This window comes from Mchenga conophoros, linkage group LG2 (assembly GCF_057382185.1).
Source record: "Mchenga conophoros isolate Kocher_MC1m ecotype Shallow Benthic linkage group LG2, M_conophoros_male_GT1.1, whole genome shotgun sequence".
Classification (NCBI taxonomy): domain Eukaryota; kingdom Metazoa; phylum Chordata; class Actinopteri; order Cichliformes; family Cichlidae; genus Mchenga; species Mchenga conophoros.
The window spans coordinates 10,706,611-10,724,689 of record NC_140527.1 but is presented as its reverse complement, the minus strand read 5'-3'; the positions used below and the strand labels follow the sequence as shown (position 1 = coordinate 10,724,689).

The following is an 18,079-nucleotide window of genomic DNA, read 5'->3' as shown; positions in this document are numbered from 1 at the left end:
CTTAGAGGCTGGCGGTTCTTGATCTGTAGTTAATCGGCCTTTATGAGTCCCTGGAATGTTTCAGGTTTTCCAGGAAGGTTTCTTTAGCATATGCTGCAACTACAGGTGGGCGAGGTGCACCTGAAGCAGCTCCTGGTGCAGTTTTAGATCCTTGTTTGGATTTTAAGGGATGTCAGTTGACTTTTAAAGGTTTCCTAAGGGTCGTGGGGGTTTCAGCATCATATTTAAGGATTTCAAGGATTCCTTGAAAAGACTTCAGATTTGAGGGGCTGTTTTATTTGGCAGCAGGCTTCATTACCTTCAAGTAATATTAAAGAATCAAAAGCACCATCAAAATAAAACAAATTTACATTAAATGAAATTAATACTGAAAATTAAAAAACAGCTTTCATCCCCCACAACCTGTAAAAATGATTCTCAGGGTGGAAAAAAATAAATTACATTTATTATAGCGCCAATTTCATTAATAAACCTGAAATTTTATTTAACATAAGGTCACCACGTAAGGCACATAATTACAGGCTACATATTAAAGCTGTAAAATAATTTTTATAATGAATATTTTCGCGAGTCTGTTGCCGTCTGGTTTCTAATCCGGCCCGTCTTCATCACCCTCCTCTTCATCGCCAACATGTTTGCAGCGTCTCATTGACTTTTTCTCTCCCTACACAGAAGTATTTTTCCAGGCTTTCCAGACGTTTCTGTTTCCCTGGAGGGAGGCAGCGGGCTAAAGGAGGATAAATATTTAATCAGCGCTGCTCTGGAGTTTTTGCTTAATTAGAGGAATTCTGCTCCTGCCACGAAAACCAACAGAGATGACTGCTGCAGACGTCAGATCAGGCAAAACAGCGAGAGACGAGCTGAAAACGGTTATTACGGTACCGTTATCATTATTATCACTGTTATTATTATCATTATTATTATCACTGTCGCCGGAGGAGGCGTGACAGGTCTTGGAGGTGCTTCTCGCTTTGACTTTGAAATCAAACACACATTTTAAAGCGGTGTGAAATAAAACAGCTTATTAGCGGTTTCCCTCCGGGTGTGTGTGTATGTGTGTGTGAGAGAGAAAGAGAGAGAAAGAGTGTGTGTGTGTGTGTATGTGTGTGTGAGAGAGAAAGAGAGAGAAAGAGTGTGTATGTGTGTGTGTGAGAGATAGAAAGAAAGAGAGAGAGAGAAAGAGAGAAAGAGTGCGTGTGTGTTTTTGAGCGCCATATGTCCGTGCGTAAAAAGCGCACTCTGTTGTGGTATTTGCGTGCCGCCGTGTCGGTGAGGCTGCACGCGGGATGACAGAGGAGATTACTCCGCGTGGGGCCCATTAATCCCGCGGGTTGGCGGCTTGTTATCAGGTTCGGGGTGAAACGCGGAGCGCGCGCGGGCCCGGAAGGTTCGGATGAAGCGAGGGTGCGAGGGCCGGAAGTGACGGCAGCAAGTGTGAGACGAGTGTCAGGTACCGGTGTACCTGCGTGGCCCGCTCTGGTCTCGCGCTGGTGTTGCTTTGATTCTTTTACTTCTTCAAACTTCATTTTTCACAGCGCGCGCGGCCCAACACGCGGAAACCCTTATTTGGCGCGCGGTTTGCAAAACAATGACGCAACGCGAGCTTTCAGCCAATGAGCAGCCAGAGGCGCGACCAGTATTCAAACGAGCGGCCCATATTTGGTGTCTGCCCCGCCCCCCCAGCTTCGCGTCGGTCCCCCGGGAGCTCCGGAGCCCCGGACCCCGGGAGAAGGAGCTCTCCGCCGGGACGGAGGAGCCATAAAGAGCCGGGGAGGGAGGGGATGAGATTCCTCGCTGCCCAATCCCCCTGCTCCCCCGGGAGCAGCAGCCTTCCTCGGCCCGGCCCTCCCTCTTGTTTGCTAATCATTTCATTTTACTCCTTTTTGAAGCGCTCGCCTGTTTTTTTATCCCACTTTTCATTTTTCCACAATCCGCGGCTGCTCGCCTCCCTCTGATCCCGGCTCTGCCGCTCCGTTCTCGCGGCGTCAGGCTGATTCTCCGCCGCCTCCTCTGAGATGCTCTCCCCGCTCTCCGCTCCTCTCTCCGACCGCCTTTAACTTCACACGGGCGCAGCTTTAAAGCCCGGACTGCTGCGAGCCGGGGCTGGGATCTAAAACAACCCCGGAGACACCCACAGGGATCCGGGGCTCTTCTCTGGATCAGGACCCGGTACTTTGGGGAAGCTCGCTCGCTCGTGTGCCCCCCCACCCCACCCCTCCTCCTCCCCTCCTTCCTCCTCTTTTCTCCACCTTAATCCAGGTGGTCCTTTGGCTTTTTGAGTGGCTGGTACAGGGAGGATTATTCTTCTTCTTCTTCTTTCGTGTTTCTGGTGAAGACAAAGCTCCCAGAAGGACACTTTGATGTTCTCCATCCAGGACAGCCTCCCCCGGGGGGCCCTAACCATGAAGGAGGAGCCGCTCCCCACCGGCATGACCCCGGTCCGCTCGTGGATGCAGGGCGCGGGGATTTTGGACGCCAACACAGCGGCACAGAGGTAAAAATCCCACAAAAGCACGCGGGCGACTTTTCGTGAGTGTGCCAGTGAGTGAGGGAGCGTGACAGTCCAGGTGAAGGTGGCAGTTTGCATCTTGCAGGATCTGAAAAGTGTCGCGCGCGGGGGGCAAAAAGAAAAAGGCAAAGTTAAACCAGCGCGAGGACGATTCCCACGCGCTCCGCTCCTCTAAAACTTCAGAACGATAAAAATCCGGTTTGTAAAGTTTGACTTTGAGGTTCAGTGTGAGGTTCAGAGTGAGTCCGAGAGGCTCGGAGAATAAAAATGATCAAAGGCGGAAGCCTCCAAAATAATCAAACCTGTGGGAGCGCGAGGCGCTAAGCGCCTGGGCGCAGCTCCTCTCTGCCGGGGTCGGCTCCAGCGGCTGCCCGCCGACTGCGCTCCACAAACCTCAGCGTGAAATACCGTCCACGGCTCCCACCCCGCGGACCAGAAGACACGGTGCGCACACAGAGCGCGAGGAGGCTCGAAGCCGCTGCCCTGAGAACAGCTCAGAGAATAATTCTCACGATCACAGCAAACCATTAAAACCCAGAATTAATTTATTAATAATCCCGAATTACAGAAAGTTAACCCCGCGTGAAGGAAAATAACCCCGCGTGAAAGTGGGTCACAGGTTAAAGGAAGCCGAAAGCAGAAAGTCTTCATTTAAAATCACTTTGAAACGATTTTTGTGTTTTTACTATTTTTTATTTTCAGGTTAAATTAATTTCAAACTGCAGCTTTAATTTAACAACAAAAACACTCATTCAGCTTTTAATTAAAATCTCGCTCTTACATTTTTTATACTGACAGTTTTTACATTTAGGTTTTTTCACTAGAAACTCCACATTTTTATTTTTTTTCTACTGATTAAAACGCGACGCAGAATCTGAGAGTTTAAACTGCTTAAAGCATCTCCGGCTGAAATCTGACCGCCTCACTCAGATAAATCAATGCGCGCTTTTCTGCTTCAGGTTTAAATCACCTGAACACGAAGAGAGGAAAAAAAATCCATCAGCAGTCTGAAGAAGCTCCACAGAAACCGCATCCGTCCACGGCGTGGGATGGCCTCTGACTCCCTGTAAACTTTAAAACATCTCCTCCTGAATTTGTTCTGTGGTTTAAATCCGTCCGAGCTCCTCACCTGCACACATAATCACTAACATTATTTTCTCAGCTCATCAAAACGCGTCAGTAAAAACATAAACACATGGGCTGAAGCATATTTGTAGTTTATAAATCCAAAATCTTCAGTTTAATTTTAGATTTATTAATAAAATACCATTTTTAGCTTTAAAATAAGGAAGAATGAGATCTGAAGACTAAAGTGTGTGAAACCTGCACAATAAATACATTTTGCATACCTAATTTTGCACAAAGTGAAGAGCTAAGCAGATATTTATGACAGATTTTTTTCAGACCAAAATACAGATAAAAAAATATGTATAAAATAAAATAATTTGCCCTAAGCTGCAGAGGAGGGAGATCTCTGCACTTAATGCATCCAGAGACATCAGATAAAAAAAAAGAAGTATTGCTGCACACAAAACTCCAAACTGCAGATTTTTAAAATAAAATCAATATTGCTGGAGAAAAGCTGAATTTTATTCCTGTTTCTGGCTGAATTTAAACAAAGAGCAACTCTTTGTGTTTTGAATTTTACACTCTGAGGACTTTGAGGCAAACGCTCCTCACGGATACTTAAACTCTCCTGCACATTAACGCTGATCCCGAGCGTCCGTCCTTCATCCGCACGTTGCTTTAATAACTGGATTCAGTGTTTTTGTAGCCTCGCCGTTTCCCGAGCAGGTGGATCTGAGCTCATTACACCGAGTTGCTTCTCTCTGCTCACGTCCTTTAACTTTCTAAACATCCCGCCAGCTGATCAGTTTAAGCTTTTACTGCCATTGTCTCGGCTTTAAATGTAGAAACTCTCAATCACACAGAGGAGAGGTCGCAGACTGTTTCTGCTGCTTTAAAGAAAATCTGGAATGACTGAAGCTGCACATTTGTAATCTTAAAGCAGCATTTAGAAGTGGAAGCAAATGGACTCAGATGTGTACAGCGTGGGAAAGTTCCCACACTTATTGTGCACACGTTAATCACTGCTTTCTTTTTGTGGATAATATTTAAACGTCATTCAGCAAAAGCTTGAAAGTGACAAAAGCCGGAACGATGAGGAGGAAAGAAAAGAGGGAGAAACCTCAGAGGGATCCTCTTCCAGGACGGACAGATGTGCAGGAGATGCTGTGTGTGCAGCGCAGACAGATGGACAAAGAGTCGAGTTTCAGAAAGAAGAGGCAGAGCAGAATAAAGCACGTCACACCTGAGATGATTCAGATAATCTAACATGAACGAGGGTTTGTTTAATTCTGATGAGGGAGGTTAAATTCACTGCAGTTTGAGGGATTTTTAAATGTCAGGAACAGGACGAGTGATGGCAGGCACTCCAGCTCCTTCAGCCTCTCACAGTGGAAAGCAGTCAGCAATAAAACAATAAAAAATGATGATCTGAGGGTAATTTTCCCCAATAAAAACCTCACTAATTGTCCATCACCCGTGCAAGCGTAGCTAAAGCTGCACGTGCTCAAAGGACACGGGAAAGAAATGTGGCTGAGCTTAGCGGGTCTGAGATGTTTTCTAACGTGACAGGAAACAGCGCCGCTGAAGCTCAGAGACACACGACCACACCAAGACTTAAACACGAGGAGCCAGTCAAAGCTCAAACAGCTGCATCTTTACTCCCGACAGAAATCAGCTTTAGACGCTTGACGGGAGGATTTTTATCCACACGTGATAATCTGATCACATCGAGAGAGGTTTCTGTATAAGACATGGATAAAAAAACACAAACGCAGACGAGCTAAACTGCACGTCTGCGTTAAAATCATTAAAACAGTCCAAACCTGACTGTAAATGTCAAACACAGTCCTCTCAGCATCGTCTAACCTTCAACGACGAATATTCTCCTGAGCAAACATTTTATGCATTTAGATTTATACCTTTATCGTAACGATTACATCTATAAAATCTGATTCTTTATTTGATCATCGCGTGTCAGATGTCAAACCTGAAGAAACAAACAGCAGGTTTGGGGTGTAAATACGTCAAAAACACTCGTCCGTCTCAAAGCCCTCAGATTTCTGTGAAATCTCGCACGGAGTTTGTTAAATTTTGGGTCAGAAATTGTTTTCTGAGCGTTCCTAGGGAAACTTCCAACGCCGATAAAAAGCTTTAAATTATATTTAGACATTTATGATAATCATAAATCACTGAAAGGAGGGTTATCAGACAAAAAAAAGAAAAAACACAGATCACGAAGAAATGTCAGAAGGACGATGAGTGTTGGTGAAATAATAATGCGCAGCAGATGAAGTTCTAATGTGAAGAAAAACATGAAAACACACCAGTGAAGGTTTCACCTGCACGGCCTCCAGGCTCGTTATCAGAGCCACAGTGGCTGCACGTGAACTTTCATTTGAGGCAAAAGGAGACGTGTGTGATCCCAGCAGTAACAGCAGAGTGATGCAGTGCGAGTTCAGCTGAAAACAAATGAGGTCAAACTTTAATTTTACGCTCGCGTTTCAACGGTTTCTCGGCACATTTATATTTTTGTGTATTCAAAAAGAGAGAGCAGAAAGCGCTTCGGGTCGACTTGTGTTTTCATGTGTGTTGTTTTAATAAAAGCAAAGTTGCTCGATGGCGCTGCAGACGTTGGGTTTTTTTATTAGTGCAAAGACGTGCAGATGTGAGGGGGCTGAAGCCTTTTTTCTGCTTTTACATTAGGAAACTAAATCATCAGCACAGGTTCAAAGCTGATCTCCGTTAAGTACAAACCTCAAGGGGACAAATAAGTACCTCGTGTTAAGGTTCAACAGCAGCACCTCAGAGGGAACGAACCCGGCGAGGAGCCGTTTAACGTGATTATTTGTAAAGTAAATCAAAGACGACTCGCTGCATTTAAATGTGAGTGTATCTGGAGCTGGTTTAAAGTTAAAAACTGGACTTAAATAGACTGCTGGACGTCAAGTTTACATCAGTTTCACTCTGTGGACTCTCAGTAACTCGTGTTTATGTTGTATTTATGTTGATGTGAACGTTATTCATAAAGGTCAAATAGAAAACAAGCAGCTTACGTTCGACTGGAAGAAAGAACGTCGTCTTTACTGGATAGAAAAGAGAAGTGGTTCAGCTTAGCTGTATATCTCAGACCGAGTCTATTTATTTATTTCTTTAACTCCTCGTTTCCTCTGCTGTGCATCCACACACGCTGAAATCTCACTGAGGTGTCTGTGGGTTTAAACCTCCTGTGGAAAAAGTGTGACACGCAGAAATGAGCTGCTCGACTCACGAATGAGATGTTTTAATTTTCCCAGACTGAAACCTGGACACGTGTGCATTAAACAGATATGTTTTCATCCATAAGGACAAGACGGTGTTATTATATGTAAAGCAGTTAACCCTTTACACAGCAGCCAGTCGTTTATGTAATGATGAGAGTTACAATGTGGTTTCTTTGTGAGGCATTTATCAAACTACTGTTCTAATCTCACCTTTGTTCAAGCAGATAAAAATATTCAAAGTTCTGCAGAAATAAAATAAAAAGTCAGGTTTAAAGACAGAAGAAAAAAATGCAGGCATGAAAATAAGCTTGTGTGTAGAAGGCGGGGTGAAAAATCTGCAAAGGAGGTGGTTAAATACACAACAAAACCTTGCAGTCCCACCGCCTCACAATGCAAACTTACAAACAGCACGATAAACTCATGTTTGGAACTTTCTCTGAAATATTCAGCTGAAGTGATGCAGCTTAGCTGGAAGTGATCTGAGAGGGGTCAGAGGTCAGCTGGAAGTTTACCCAGCATCGTTTTGTAGATAAAAATACACCAGCGCTGTTTCCCAAAAACCCAAGAATGCAGTGAGTTAGAGGCGCATGTCATCATGGCGGCAGCACCGACGAGACAAAGAGAATAAACTTTGTTTCACACAAGAAAACACAAAAACTTTATCGATGAGCTGTTCCATTAGAAGTTCAGTGAACACCGTTTTAGTTTAAATTCACTGAAAGCAAAGCACGAAAAACACAAAGTGTATGGATCGCATGCAGTGAGGGTTACAAACAGTGTAATTAGATTACATTTGCTTTCATTAGTTCTTTAAAATGAGGCAACTTTAACGCTGTAAACTCATAAAAAGTGTTTTTTCTATCACAAACGCACAAGTGTGACCAGCGAGCATCCGCGTTCCTCTGGTTTGATTTTTAAAAAACTGAAACGCGGCAGACAGATTTTATTTTCTCGCTACTGAACGTCCAAAATGTTTGGAGATTTTTAACGATGGAAAATAATATAATAAGAATAGTATCAACCATCATGCCAGAGCTTCAGAATAAAGCTCCGAATTCACGTTTTATTTTGAAGCCAGCCCAAAGTTTTCTTTATGTGAGGATGCGTCCTGTGAGCTGATGTGGTCAGGCTTATCGTGCAGGGATGTGATTGGACGCGTGAAGCACAGACACATGATGTCACTGCGTCCACATGCAGTCCTGTTATTGATCGCTTATTGGGACCTGATCGGGCTGAAATCAGGTCTTTCTCTGATTCAACAGCTGATCTCTAACTTTTCAAACGTCCTGCTTACCGGGCTGATTGATTTAACCTTTCAGTGACACGATCTCAACTTCAGTTTGAAAGGTTTAGGGGATGCGTTCTGATGTTTAATCTTTTTCTTCTTTTGCTTTCAGCATAAATCCTAAAATGTTATTGTTCTCAGATCAGTGAGAGAAACTTTCACATGACTGGAAACTAAAAAAGCTCTTCGTTCGAGGTAGTCTGCAGTGTTTTGTTGTTTTTGTAAGAAGACGTTTAGAAGCGCCGAGAGTTTTGAAAGTGTGGAGCTGCAAATCTGAATCAGTGAGTCGATCAGCTCCTGATCTGATCACTGAACAGCTGTAAGGTGTTTGATGCCGTGCATTAGAAAAAAAGGTTTACGGTGCTCTCTATTGATTAAAAGGCAGAAAGCAATCACACGTTTCATCCTGCAGTGTATTTGTGTATTTAGATGTCTAATCAATACCTGCTGATCTGCGGCAGCCACAAGGGAAGGTCACGAGCTGTTCATGCAGGAGACAGGAGTTCATGCTTTTATTTTGAAATTCTGTTTCCAGCTTTTACACCTTTTTAGAGGAAGGAAGCACACGTTCACATGATGTTTGGCTCCTGCTGTACGAGCGGGAGCAGGGAGGGAGGGAGGGAGGGAGCTGGCCTCCTGCTGAGGAGGAGGAGGAACAAACAGTGAAGAAGAGCCCGACTGTTGTATGGGCTCATCTGGAGAGATTTTATCGTGTTTCAGAATAGACGCCTTCCTGTTTTCACACTATATTTACTTCTAATCAGACCTCCTTTGCCATCATCTTAGAAACACGCCTGGTGAGCAGGTGATGAAACAGTGAGTGTGTGAGTGTGTGTGTGTGTGTGTGTGTATATGACAGAAGTGTTCACAGATGAACTCCTGACCACAGTCTCACAGCAGTCCGTCATTTCTAACCATCCACTTTCGTGCTCCATCATCCAGCTCAGGAGATTGTCCCAAAGATGGGGCACGCTCCGGACAGGTCTGATTTATCACAGGGCTGATTTACGTTCAGGTACACCAGGAAATTCATATTTTCTGCTTTTAAAGCAAACAAATCTGCATATTTCAGGCTTATTTTAGCACCAGACACTGATTTTTATAAAGTGTAGAAGTGTTTTTGGGATGTGTACTGTCTGTAGTAAACCTCCCACAGACTGAACCCCGTGTTGTTTCACCGAGTGTTTCAGTCTTATTCCGTCTGCGTCTGATGCAGGATCACCGTCACAGTTCAACACATCTGAGCTTTAAACTTTAAGTCTTGGAGGAAAACCATTTTTTAAGGAGGTTTCCATCAAGGGCGACTCATCAGTTTAGGTTTGAGCATACCTGACAATAAATAACAAGGAAGAATGTGCAAAAAAATCATCGTTATGCTACGATGATTTTTTTTTAATGTTATGATTTCACAGTGTGGTGGGACGGTTATCACAGGAAAGACTGAAAAACTCGACCCAGGTCTTTGAGTCTCGTCCAAACCTTAACCTCAGTTATTTGTCAGATCCGCTGTTTCTTAAACAAACTTTGGGAAGTTTCTAATGAGCGACGACTTTTAAATGGTCATTTCTAGAAACTCTGTAGAAGCTGTAACGATGAGGGGGAGATTTTTCTCACGCTGTTGGCAGGTGTGTGTTTATAATGTGTGTGTGTTGGAGCTTCAGGTGAACAGATTTCCCTCGACCCTCCCTGAGAGGAGGAAACGGGAAGAAAAAGGAGCGAGCAGAGTGAGCGATCCGGTCCTCCACGCCCCGTCTTCGTCCTCTGGGGTGATCAGGGCGAGTGGAGGGGGAGGCGGGTGGCGGGTGAATAAACGTCGACATGGGGATTTCCCTCTTTGGCGTCATCCGTCATCAGTTCAATCATGGAGCGTTTGGCGTTCTGCTCGGCGGTCCCCCGTGGTGGGCGGATTGGTACTCGGAGACGGGCTGTGGCGTCTGGCAGTGATGGATTCTCGCGCTGAGAGACTCTTTTATCAGAGTCGTAACTCTCAGCGGCGGCCGCAGATGATGAAGAGGTCAGCCGAGGCCTGCGCCCGCACACCTTTTTCTCTGTAAGGCTTTACTCTCTGAGTTTGGCGAGGAAAAATGCATTTCCTCCTCCTTCTCCTCACTTAAGTTAAACTCTGAACACCTTAAAAAACAGCCGCCGCTGTCTGTAAATCCTGCCCAGCACACCGTCCTCCTGGAAGTGCAGTGGTAGAAACAAACGCCGACACTCTGCTGAATGTCAGCCGCCACGGGCAGCTCGGCTAATCACGGGAGGCGAGAAAGACAGGGAAAAAAGCTGCAAACAATTAACCCGAGAGGAGCAGGTGACCACGCTAATGGGCTCGGCCTGTGTGTGTGTGTGACAGGGTAAAGGATGTGTTTGGGAGGAAACAGCTGACTTCAGGAAACGTGCAGCTGTGTTAGCTCAGCTCTCATCCATCCTCAGCAGGGGAGGTAAAATATTAAAGCATCACAAGAAGACGTCTCTCTTCATAAACCCAAAGCCAAACTGAACTCTTGGAAGCGGCTTCTTGACCACAAAAGCTCAGATTTACAGAGCCCCGAAGGCACCGCGCAGACCAGAGTCGATGAATAAATGAGCCGTTTCTTTCCCCCAGAGGAACTGGAGGAATGCACCTGAACGCAGCACGCATGACGTGGTCCAGAGAGCAGTTAAATCTACATGTGGACCTAAAAGTTCTGATTTTCAGACCAAAGAACCTGAAATGATGAAATATCTGCACATCTCATACTTCACTGTATTTGGAGCCGAGCGGGTCTCGTAACCCGACTGGTGCTCGGCTTTGTACGAACCCGCGCACTTCCAGGTTATAAAATTAAGTTTTACTCTCTGAAAGATCCAAACGGCCAAAATGTAAATTGTCTGATAACTCGGAAATCAACAGTTTTGCATTTTTCTTATTTAAAAACTGGAACCCTGAACGCACCAGTGAGGACAAACATGAAAAGTTTTGTTTAAATCGATTACTTTCGGGGTTCAAAATTTCAAGTTTATCTGTTTTTTCTTTCTGTTAGTTTTCCATACATACGTGAATTAAACTGGAATAATTACACCAAAGTTCAGACAAAGTTTTTAAGCAGTTTGTTTAACAAATCTCTTCTAAAAGAACCTGTTTCATACTGTATGCACACAAATATGCTTTTGTTGTCATTTGTGAATTGCCTTAAAATGATAAACAGAGGAGCTCCTGGTAATCAGATTACCTTGGTCAACCAGGAATACTTAGAAATTCTTAACCTTGAATGCGCAGCACCAACTGGATTAACAGATGATGCTTTTATCCACCAAACTCCATTTAAAAAAAGAGCTGTTTAACTTTTCGTGTAACACTCTCAGTGCGTGTGTGTGTGTTGGTTTGACGTTGGAAGGTAAATGTTAATGATTTGGTTGTCGACCGGTTGGTGATTTTAATCCTGTTTGTGTTTTTTCTTTTTATTCGTGCTAATCGAAGGTGAAACTGCAGAACAAACAGCTGCAGGTCGGATTTTGACGTCCGTGAAATCTCGTCTGCTTTTACACTTAGATGCATTTTCACACATTGAACACCTCACAGAATGCACTAATTAGCACGCGTACTCCTCTCACACACACACACACTTGGTCAGAAGTGTGTGTGCAGAAGCCCCTCAGCTTAAAGACTAATTTGTTGGTAATTGCAGCATGACAGGAGCAGCCATTCCAGCATCGAGCCACCGTTTCCCCGAGCCAGTCGCCCTAATTAGGAATGACACACACTATTAAGGTGCATAAATGGAAATCAGTCAGCGGGCGTTTCCTCCCTGACGGCGCCCGCCACCGCCGTTGAACCCACAGCAGACCGTCGCTCCACCAGAAACCACCCACAGTGCATTTCTCACGGCGTCATCATTCTTAAACTGAGAGGAAGAGTAGGTGGAGTTCCTCCAGGAATACAGCATAGAGCACACGTTCATGTAATCTGATTACTTTTAAATTATCATTACTCTGTGCAAAGTATAAAAAAACAAGTTGCACAATTGATGTAAAATAGGTGGTTTTTACCATGGAGTTTGGTGGTGGAGCTGAGATCGATGAATATCTGTCCAGCTTTGTCAAAGTTACACAAACTCACAGAGTTGCACGGGTGGCTCAACTCACAGTGATTTATTTTAGTGTGTTGTTAAATTCTCGCTCTTTGCTCTACCCTCATCGTACGCTCCACAGCGACGCTCCACAGCGAGGACAGCAGCTCATTGACTCCGTGTGCTCCTTCAGAGCTTTGCTCCAGCAGATGGGCTGAAACTGTATTTAGTGTGTGCAGACTGCATTTTATAGACAGTCTAACAACTTAGGTAACATTAGAGCAACACAAAACTTGCACATGCATGTATTCCAATTATTCAGTCGTGCAGATTATGGGAATTTTCTGGGATAAACGGCAAAACAGGAGGCGGCCCGGAGATGGTTTTAAAATACAGGAGAAACACAGGAAGTATGGGAGTGCTGGCAGGTCTGCAGATTTCTGTTTTATGAATCGCAGCTTCAGATGTGTGAAACGATGAATTTCCTCTTGGTGCTGAGACGTAACATAGCTGCTCCGATAAACGAGAAATGTAAACTTAGTTATAAAATCTAAAGTTAAAATATTTAATATCTACATGCACGGGACTGTGTGGTCACTGTACGTCCACAATATATCATTTGAAGTGTCGTACTGATCTGAGTGTTTTGACACTGTTTGCTTTCCATACATACCTGTGTTTACTCAGAATAATTAAACCTGAGGATCGGGAGGGGAGGCGGCGTTTGAAGATATGCTCTCAGCGCAGAGCTCGCTTTGCTCTGATGCTTTCAAATGGAATTTTTGTCCACACGAAGACGGACACGTGCGATTGCGCTCGGACGACCTGCTGGCCATCTCCTCGCCGCTTTTCAGCCTCGACTCATTAGTTCATATTACACGGCTAATAAGAGCTAACCGAACAGGTGTGTGTGTCTGCGTGTGTGTGAGAGAAACAAAACACACACGTCTGATTGGGTAAATGTATTCATGGGTAATTGTGCAACCTGCATAAATCAGCACACACACACACACGCGCACACACACAGAGCAGTGCACAGGAACAATATGTGCATATTTTAACAAGCCGAACTCAATATCCACAGCAATTAGAGAGGAGCTGCTGCGTGTGTGTGTGTGTGTGTGTTTCTGCTAATTACATTCATTCTGGGCGGCTGCACAGGATGAGATTTCTGTATGTTCAACAGTAACGTGCTGAAAGAAGAAGGTAACCAAACAATCTGTTTTCTGACCTCACACCTCTGAAGATGCACCTCACCTGCCCGTTTGAGGAGGCCGACGCCGCGTCGTTGTTAAAACTTCACGTGCGCGTGTGGGGGTGTGTGTTTGCGTCCCTGCCTGCTGTTTGACAGCAGACCGTGCTCCTGGTGAAAGCAGAACCCTTGAATTGAAAACGAGCTCATCAGGATAAAATGATGTGTCTGTGATAAGTGTAGATTTGTGTAGTGAGATTACCTGAATGATGATTCAGCTAGCTGCTGTCGATGCTACCTGTAACAGCTCCCCTCTACATGTTACTGATGAGCGCGTCCTCGGGTTCCCATCAGCCTCGGCTGCTCTGCGTTTTTACCTGTGATCAGCTAATGTGCTAAACAGGAAGTAGGAGCCGGGTCGCAGTTTGGATTCAGAGCTGACAGAAGTTACTGCTACTCCTGCTGTGATGAGATTACCGTTCAGTGTGTGTGTGTGTGTCCTGTCAGGGTGTGTTTGCTGTGAGTTTGTTTCCAACTGAATCAGATTTAAACATCCACCGTTTATTTGATTAACATGCTGGCAGCCAGACAGACTGTGTGCATGTGTGCGTGCGCGCTGTACGGCTCATTAGGCCTGTGTGATGTGTGTGTGTGTATTTATATGTAAGTGTGTGAGGCAGCAGGCCACACTGGTTAAAGACTCAAACAGCGGTCACACTCCATCTCCTGTTTGATTAATGTCATGGTGTGTGTGTGTGTGTGTGTGTGTGTGTGTGTGTGTGTGTGAGATTTATTTTCCAGCTTGTGGAGGATTCGCAGTACCCGGTCTGATCATGAAAGCGTGGCTCTGAGGGGCCCGGTGGTCCTGCATCCAGAGCTATGTTTAAACAAATACACAAAACACTCATGAAGACAAAACAAACAGAAGGACACAAATTGTGTGTAAAGAGAAAGAAAACCTGTACAAAATGTGCAAAATAAAAAGAAGCAGATATAAAATTACTGAAGGACACACACACCTACAGCCAGGGTGTGTGTGATGGCTGCATGTCAGGTGTAAATGTGCCTCATGGTGGCAGCACAGTTTGTGTCTCCTGCTCACTTTAAGGTTGATTTATTCTGCTTTTCCTTCTTTACATATATGTCGTAATCTCCAGTTCCAGGGTGGATGTTCAGATTACATGGTGACAGATTCAGAAGTCATAGAGCGGTCAGACTAAACACCCCATCTCTAATATGGTCATCTCAGGCACAGATGCCCTGCCTACCTGATCTTCAAATCTTGTGTTTATGAGGAGCTAAAAAAATGATCAATGGCACAAGTGCCAAAACCTGCAGTTCCTCTAACATCCACCAGAGGCTCCAGCAGTGAGTCAGTCCCCACAGACTCCCATGTTAAAGTTTTACAGCGGAGATAAACATGTTTACAGCCTGATACACAAACTGTCTGGTCTCTACAGTGAGAATTTAAACTCACCTGTTTAAATGGTATGATGGCTTAAAATGTGCGTTATTAAGAGCATGGCCTCTTTGACTGACAGGTGGATAGTGACACAGGTAGCTGTAGCTGCTAGCTGTCTGCTAGCTTCACCTGAACTGGACCGGGCTCTTACTGCATCTGACCAATACTATGGCTGCTGTAAGGCTACTGTACTAAAAGGGCGATTAGCAGGTATCTGAGTCTGTGAATCTCCCATATCATCTGTGGAAAAGTTATAACTTCATGGTGGCAGCTCAAACTTTAGCTCTGTGGCTTTAAAATGAAACTAGTCAGTTGGGTCACAGGTCGAGCTTTTATATAAATTCTGCATTAGAGTCAAATATAAGATTAATAAGGACAGTTCGGTATTTAACATAATTACCTGTAAATGAAAGGAGGCGACTGAATTTGAAAGGAAGTTGCGCAGATTTGCAGAAGTTTGGATGAGAGGCGAGTTTCGGCGGTGCTTGAATCCCAGAGAAGGAAAGACGGAGGTTTAACTCAGCCACCGTGAGCGTGGATATGAACTGACTGCTCCCTGCACCGGCTGTCTTGCTCAGTAATTGTTTGCACAGCGCTCAACACGACTCCTGCTGACCTTTAATTTCAGACTTTGCAGTGGAAACGTGCAGATCGGCGGCCCTCATTTGCCTCGTCGTGTTTGTTCTCTGTGTCTGTGTGTGTGTGTTTATTTATTTATTTTTCTCCTCTCTGCCTGTTGGCGTGTGATTTACACTCCGGGCATGTTCGAGCGAGCCATGTGCCATCGATACTGTTTTTATTACACCTTGTGCCAAGTGCTAACAGCCGGATACGGGCGGCGCTGACGAGTGGATGCAGCCGCAATTAGCATAATTGAAATAATAATGCTAACGAGCCTTCTGAGTGGAGGCAGAGCAGAGAGGAGAGGGTGGCGATCGGCTGCGTGGACGGGCCGCTGCAGATCATTGTGTGTAATTGGGATAATGGGCTGGTTTAGTGGGGGAAACGATGCTTTTGATGGCGTTCGGGATGAAACAGGTGCCAAATTCACCGAGCCGCTTGTCTCGGTGTTTGTTTGCTTTAAAATCCACATTTATGTCAGCTTCACAGCGATATTAAACACCAGCAGGTCTGCAGGCTTTGGGTTTTATGACTCCAAAAATGTGCTTTTATTTAAGTTATATCTGAGAAAAGTGTGCAAACGCCCCAACGACTGAAGTGTGACAGGGATTCAGACATCCCAAACCGATGCCCTCCTGCTCTGCAGTGTCTTTGCACACTTTGAAAATCAGATTAGACTCAGCGTGGCTGATTCAGGCCTCATCTTGGTGCGTGATCGCACAGGACGCCTGTGTTCAGAAACGGACTCGATACCAGGCTCCATTTTAATGTTGTGGCTCATCAGTGTATGTTTAATTTACCCTGTCATTTGAAGTCAGAGGTAACCTGTCCGTAGACCATCACTTTCCATCACTGATGAACTTCTGGAGTTCATCCAGGTCCAGATCAAGGAACGTGTTGCTGTGAGAGGGGCAAACGTTTCAGATGTAACTCCATAAAATATCACAAACTGATCCAGATCCAAGAGTGGAGGAACTCTCTACCCTTATTCTATCAGGTTTTCAGAGATCACAGCAACCAGGAGACAGAAAAATGAACTATTGACATTAAACCCATTAACACCAAAGGCTTCAAAGGCGCTTTTACTGAGAGTTTAACAAACCTTTGAATTCGGCCCTTTGCCTTGTTGGCTGCTGGCCTGTTGGAGACTCTGTCCCTCAGTGATTGTTGCAGTTTGAGTGTTTGTGAGCACGATTACTCTAAAAGCTTTGGACAGGTTTGCATGGGAATGACTTGGAAAGGAATAACTTTGAGCTGATCTGGATTTATCTCCAGGAATTTTTCGAAGGGTCGGAGTTGGATTTTGACAGTCGCCTTTTGTCATCCATGCTATTCGTAACGTCTACGGACAGAATCTCTAGGCGTAGAAAAAGTGGATGGTCACCGGTCGAATGGTGTTTTTGCTGATGATATGAAGGATTTTTAGCTTCCTAAAAATGAGCTTCCTCTGAAATGGTGCCGGGCACCACCTTAGAGGACAAGGTGAGGAGCTGAGCTGCTTCTCCATGCTGAAAGGAGATAGCGGAAGTAGTTAGGGAAGGAGGCCCTGGGACAGACCCAAGACTCGCTGGAGAGATCATTTCATTTCCCCCTCATCCCCATCCGGTACCAACAGATCGCTGCCCCTCCTGTGCCTGGTTTTGTTAGAGTTTTCTTCCTGTTAATAGGAAGTTTTTACTTCCCACTGTCGCCAAGTGCTACTCAAAGTGGGTCGTTTGATATTTGGGGTCTTTACCTTATAATACAAAGCGCTTTGAGGTGACTGTTATGGTGATTCGGTGCCTTATAAATAAAATTGAAGTGGATTTAATTTATTCTCTCCTGGCTGGGAAAGCCTGCTGGGGAAAGAGGGTTTGGGTATTTGTGCTTTGGCTTCTGCCTCCATGACCTGGAGACCAGACTTCACAAGTGAATGTCCACTGAAATACAAGCAATTGGTACTATTATCAGGAACTTGGGGTCCAGGAAAGTAAATCAGACTCAGTTTTCTCCATCTTCATGTGAAAACTGACAGATAATCGGTTTTGTTTACTGACTCGTATCAAACACGGAGCCTGTTTGTGGGCTTTCGATGCTGTTTTATTGTTGAAGGATTTATTTTTTCGCTGTGTTTCCAGCGTAGCTCCTGTCAGGTGTATGAAAATAGAAACATGGATAAAAACAGATGCTTGTGGAGTTTTTTCCTTCTCTCGGGATCTCATTGAAAATATCTGTCGGTGAACGTGTTGAAGACTTGCTCGCTGTGATTCCTCTCGGTGTTATTTTTACTTTAACACTGTTGTGTTTTCTGACACTCAGCTGCTCTTATTCCCACCGAGCCCCCCTTAAAACCTGACCGACACACACCTGAGCTGCTCCTCCTCCTCCTGGAGTTTCTCTGCAGACTCTTCACTCGGCCAAACAGTGCGAGTTGGAGGAATTAGCTTTCAACAAACTGGCCTACAAATGAGGCATTAAGCATTGGTAATGGGGGTGCAGAAAGGTCACGGCTGTATTAATCTGCCGTCTGGGGAATACACCCGTGAGCCGGGAAGCTCGGAGACCGAGAGAGAGCACGGGCGAGCTTCCAAAAACAAACCCTGAGCATGAATAAATATTTATCTGTGCCCCGGCGATCATATTGATCATAAAGC

At 44.9% G+C, this 18,079-nt stretch overlaps 1 protein-coding gene across 3 annotated transcripts in view; it reads left to right on the top strand.

Moving 5' to 3' along the window:
- Positions 1-1,782: 1,782 nt before the first annotated feature.
- LOC146581718 (transcription factor COE3) overlaps positions 1,783-18,079 on the top strand; it is a 141,958-nt gene continuing 125,661 nt past the window's right edge. For 2 of the 3 annotated variants that reach the window (XM_085286148.1, XM_085286138.1), the window contains exon 1: positions 1,783-2,494. In XM_085286148.1, coding sequence (XP_085142274.1) covers positions 2,361-2,494 — 134 coding nt within the window. In that variant the 5' untranslated portion in view covers positions 1,783-2,360. The remainder of the gene's footprint in view (positions 2,495-18,079) is intronic. The other variant, XM_085286155.1, reaches the window with a different exon arrangement.